This window comes from Papaver somniferum, unplaced genomic scaffold (assembly GCF_003573695.1).
Source record: "Papaver somniferum cultivar HN1 unplaced genomic scaffold, ASM357369v1 unplaced-scaffold_154, whole genome shotgun sequence".
In the NCBI taxonomy this organism is placed as follows: domain Eukaryota; kingdom Viridiplantae; phylum Streptophyta; class Magnoliopsida; order Ranunculales; family Papaveraceae; genus Papaver; species Papaver somniferum.
The window spans coordinates 1061274-1063250 of NW_020624820.1; the positions used below are offsets into that span (position 1 = coordinate 1061274).

At 40.9% G+C, this 1977-nt stretch overlaps 1 protein-coding gene across 1 annotated transcript; it reads right to left on the reverse strand.

Moving 5' to 3' along the window:
- Positions 1-229: 229 nt before the first annotated feature.
- Positions 230-832, reverse strand: LOC113336632. The gene has a single exon (XM_026582281.1). The coding sequence runs from the start codon at positions 830-832 to the stop codon at positions 230-232; it is 603 nt and encodes a 200-aa protein (XP_026438066.1).
- Positions 833-1977: the final 1145 nt, after the last annotated feature.

The following is a 1977-nucleotide window of genomic DNA, read 5'->3' on the forward strand; positions in this document are numbered from 1 at the left end:
AACCCATTGATCTTTAGCAAAACCAAGAAATGCCTTGTCCATAGCAGGACTCATACCAAGAAACCATGAACTATTAGAATGAAGAATAACGAAAAACCTAATGTAATAAATCGGTACTGCTGCTACTCATTCAAGAAGAACTCAGTAACCACACAGTTGACAGTTCTGTTGCCGCAAACAAGCTAGAATTCCTCATGAAAACCTAATGTAATAAATCCACCGAAAAACATCAGTAAATCCGCAAAAAATTCAGAACTTCCCAAATCCTCTCAGTCCTTCCAAGTTCAAAAGAGACATAAGCATCAACAACAGCATACTGAACTTGATCAATAGTAAGATGTTCAGCACTCCAATTACTCCTCCCAACCGATGGATCTCCACGAAGACCAGGAAGGCCAATATCAATAAAATCACCTATATTAATCAGATTCGAAATCAACAACTCATGATCACTGATCCGAAGTCTCTCTGCATCAAAACGATTCCGAATCCCAACAAAATGAATATTGACATCAACAAGGAACCAACGAAGTATATCAGGAATATAAGGAGTATGAGACAATTGAATCAGTAAACAGCGTGTACCGATGCAGAGTTGTAATGTATCCGCCCTGTGATTTGATGGTCTCCATTGAACACCGGCTCCAACAATGAGTCGATTTCCAAACAGCATTCCGTAAACTTGCCAATAATGGTGGATCCATTGGTGTATGATTTCTGGTCTTGACGTTAATGTTGTTTGTATCCATGTACCGAAGAAATTAGTAATTATGATTCTTGGATCTGGTTGTTGATCATTATTTGCTTCGTAACTTGAAATATTCATTTCCATATTTCTTGAAAATCTTGGGCTTCTCTGAGAATCAGATTTCTCTCCCAATTTCTCCTTTCTTCTTCTTCAGATGAAATTTTGCTAGTGTACGGATGGAAGTTCTAGATGGTTCTAATTCTGCTTTCTATTCCTCCCGCTAAAATCAAGAATGCGTTTATTGTGTGTACTGCTGTGCTGACTAGTACGCTTGTAGTTATATAGTGCTACTGGTTACATGCTTGTGAAAATCGCAGCCGTTTGATTTGAGATGGATCAAACCTACGATGGTGTGGTCAGTGGTCACGATGCTGGTCACTGTTTACACGTGCCTCTTATTGAAGAATTTTTGGGTGTTAGGTTTAGGCGCCGTTTGTGAATTGTGATTGCCAGTTTTTTAAGGGAAATTTATCATTTGGTCCAAAGCCCAGACGTGGTGTGGAACCGTCACGTTTGCATACCTACAGTTTAATCAGTTTTTTTTCTTCTTTTTTTAGAAGCATATATGTTGGAGAGTTGAGCTGGAGCAGGTGCAGTGGCTATTAGTTTGAATGAGCTGAAATGAGAAGCTAGTAATTGTGCTGACATTTAGAAGTATGTTAGGACATCAGTCGGAAGACAAGAGAATGGTGCAGTTGTTGCTGAGAGTTTGGCAGAGAAACATGGTGAAGTGATGGTTTGATTGTGAAATGTGCACAGGGAAGAAATAAAGCTGCAAGAGAGGTTCAACCATCATGGATGGATATGCAGTGGTGCTGCACAACATGGCTCAGGCCTTTGCAACTGCTTTGGCCCAGGATCATTCAGCCGAGTCAAATAGCTGATTCGGTCTTAACCTGGCGACTTTCTCGGCCAACTTTCGGCGATGAAACCAGTTTTCCAACAACACTTTTTGAGCACATATTCTACATGGGTACTTTCACATATGGTCTTGGTGGAAATCTTGGTATTGGACCTTACATGGGTATTTTCACATATGGGCTTGGTGGAAAATCTTGGTATTGGACCTTAGCAGGGGTGTTAAAAAGTCCGAACCACGGATTTCACCGTATTCGTTCGCAAAATTACGGGTGGAACCCAATCCACAAGATCTATGGTCCGGACACGGGAGGGATTCTCAAATCCGCACTTTTAGCGGTTTGGTTACGGTTGGACTTTAAAATCCGCGA

Excerpts from the sequence above, each read along its gene's own strand:
- LOC113336632 (XM_026582281.1), bottom strand. The coding sequence starts at position 832 with ATGGAAATGAATATTTCAAGTTACGAAGCAAATAATGATCAACAACCA.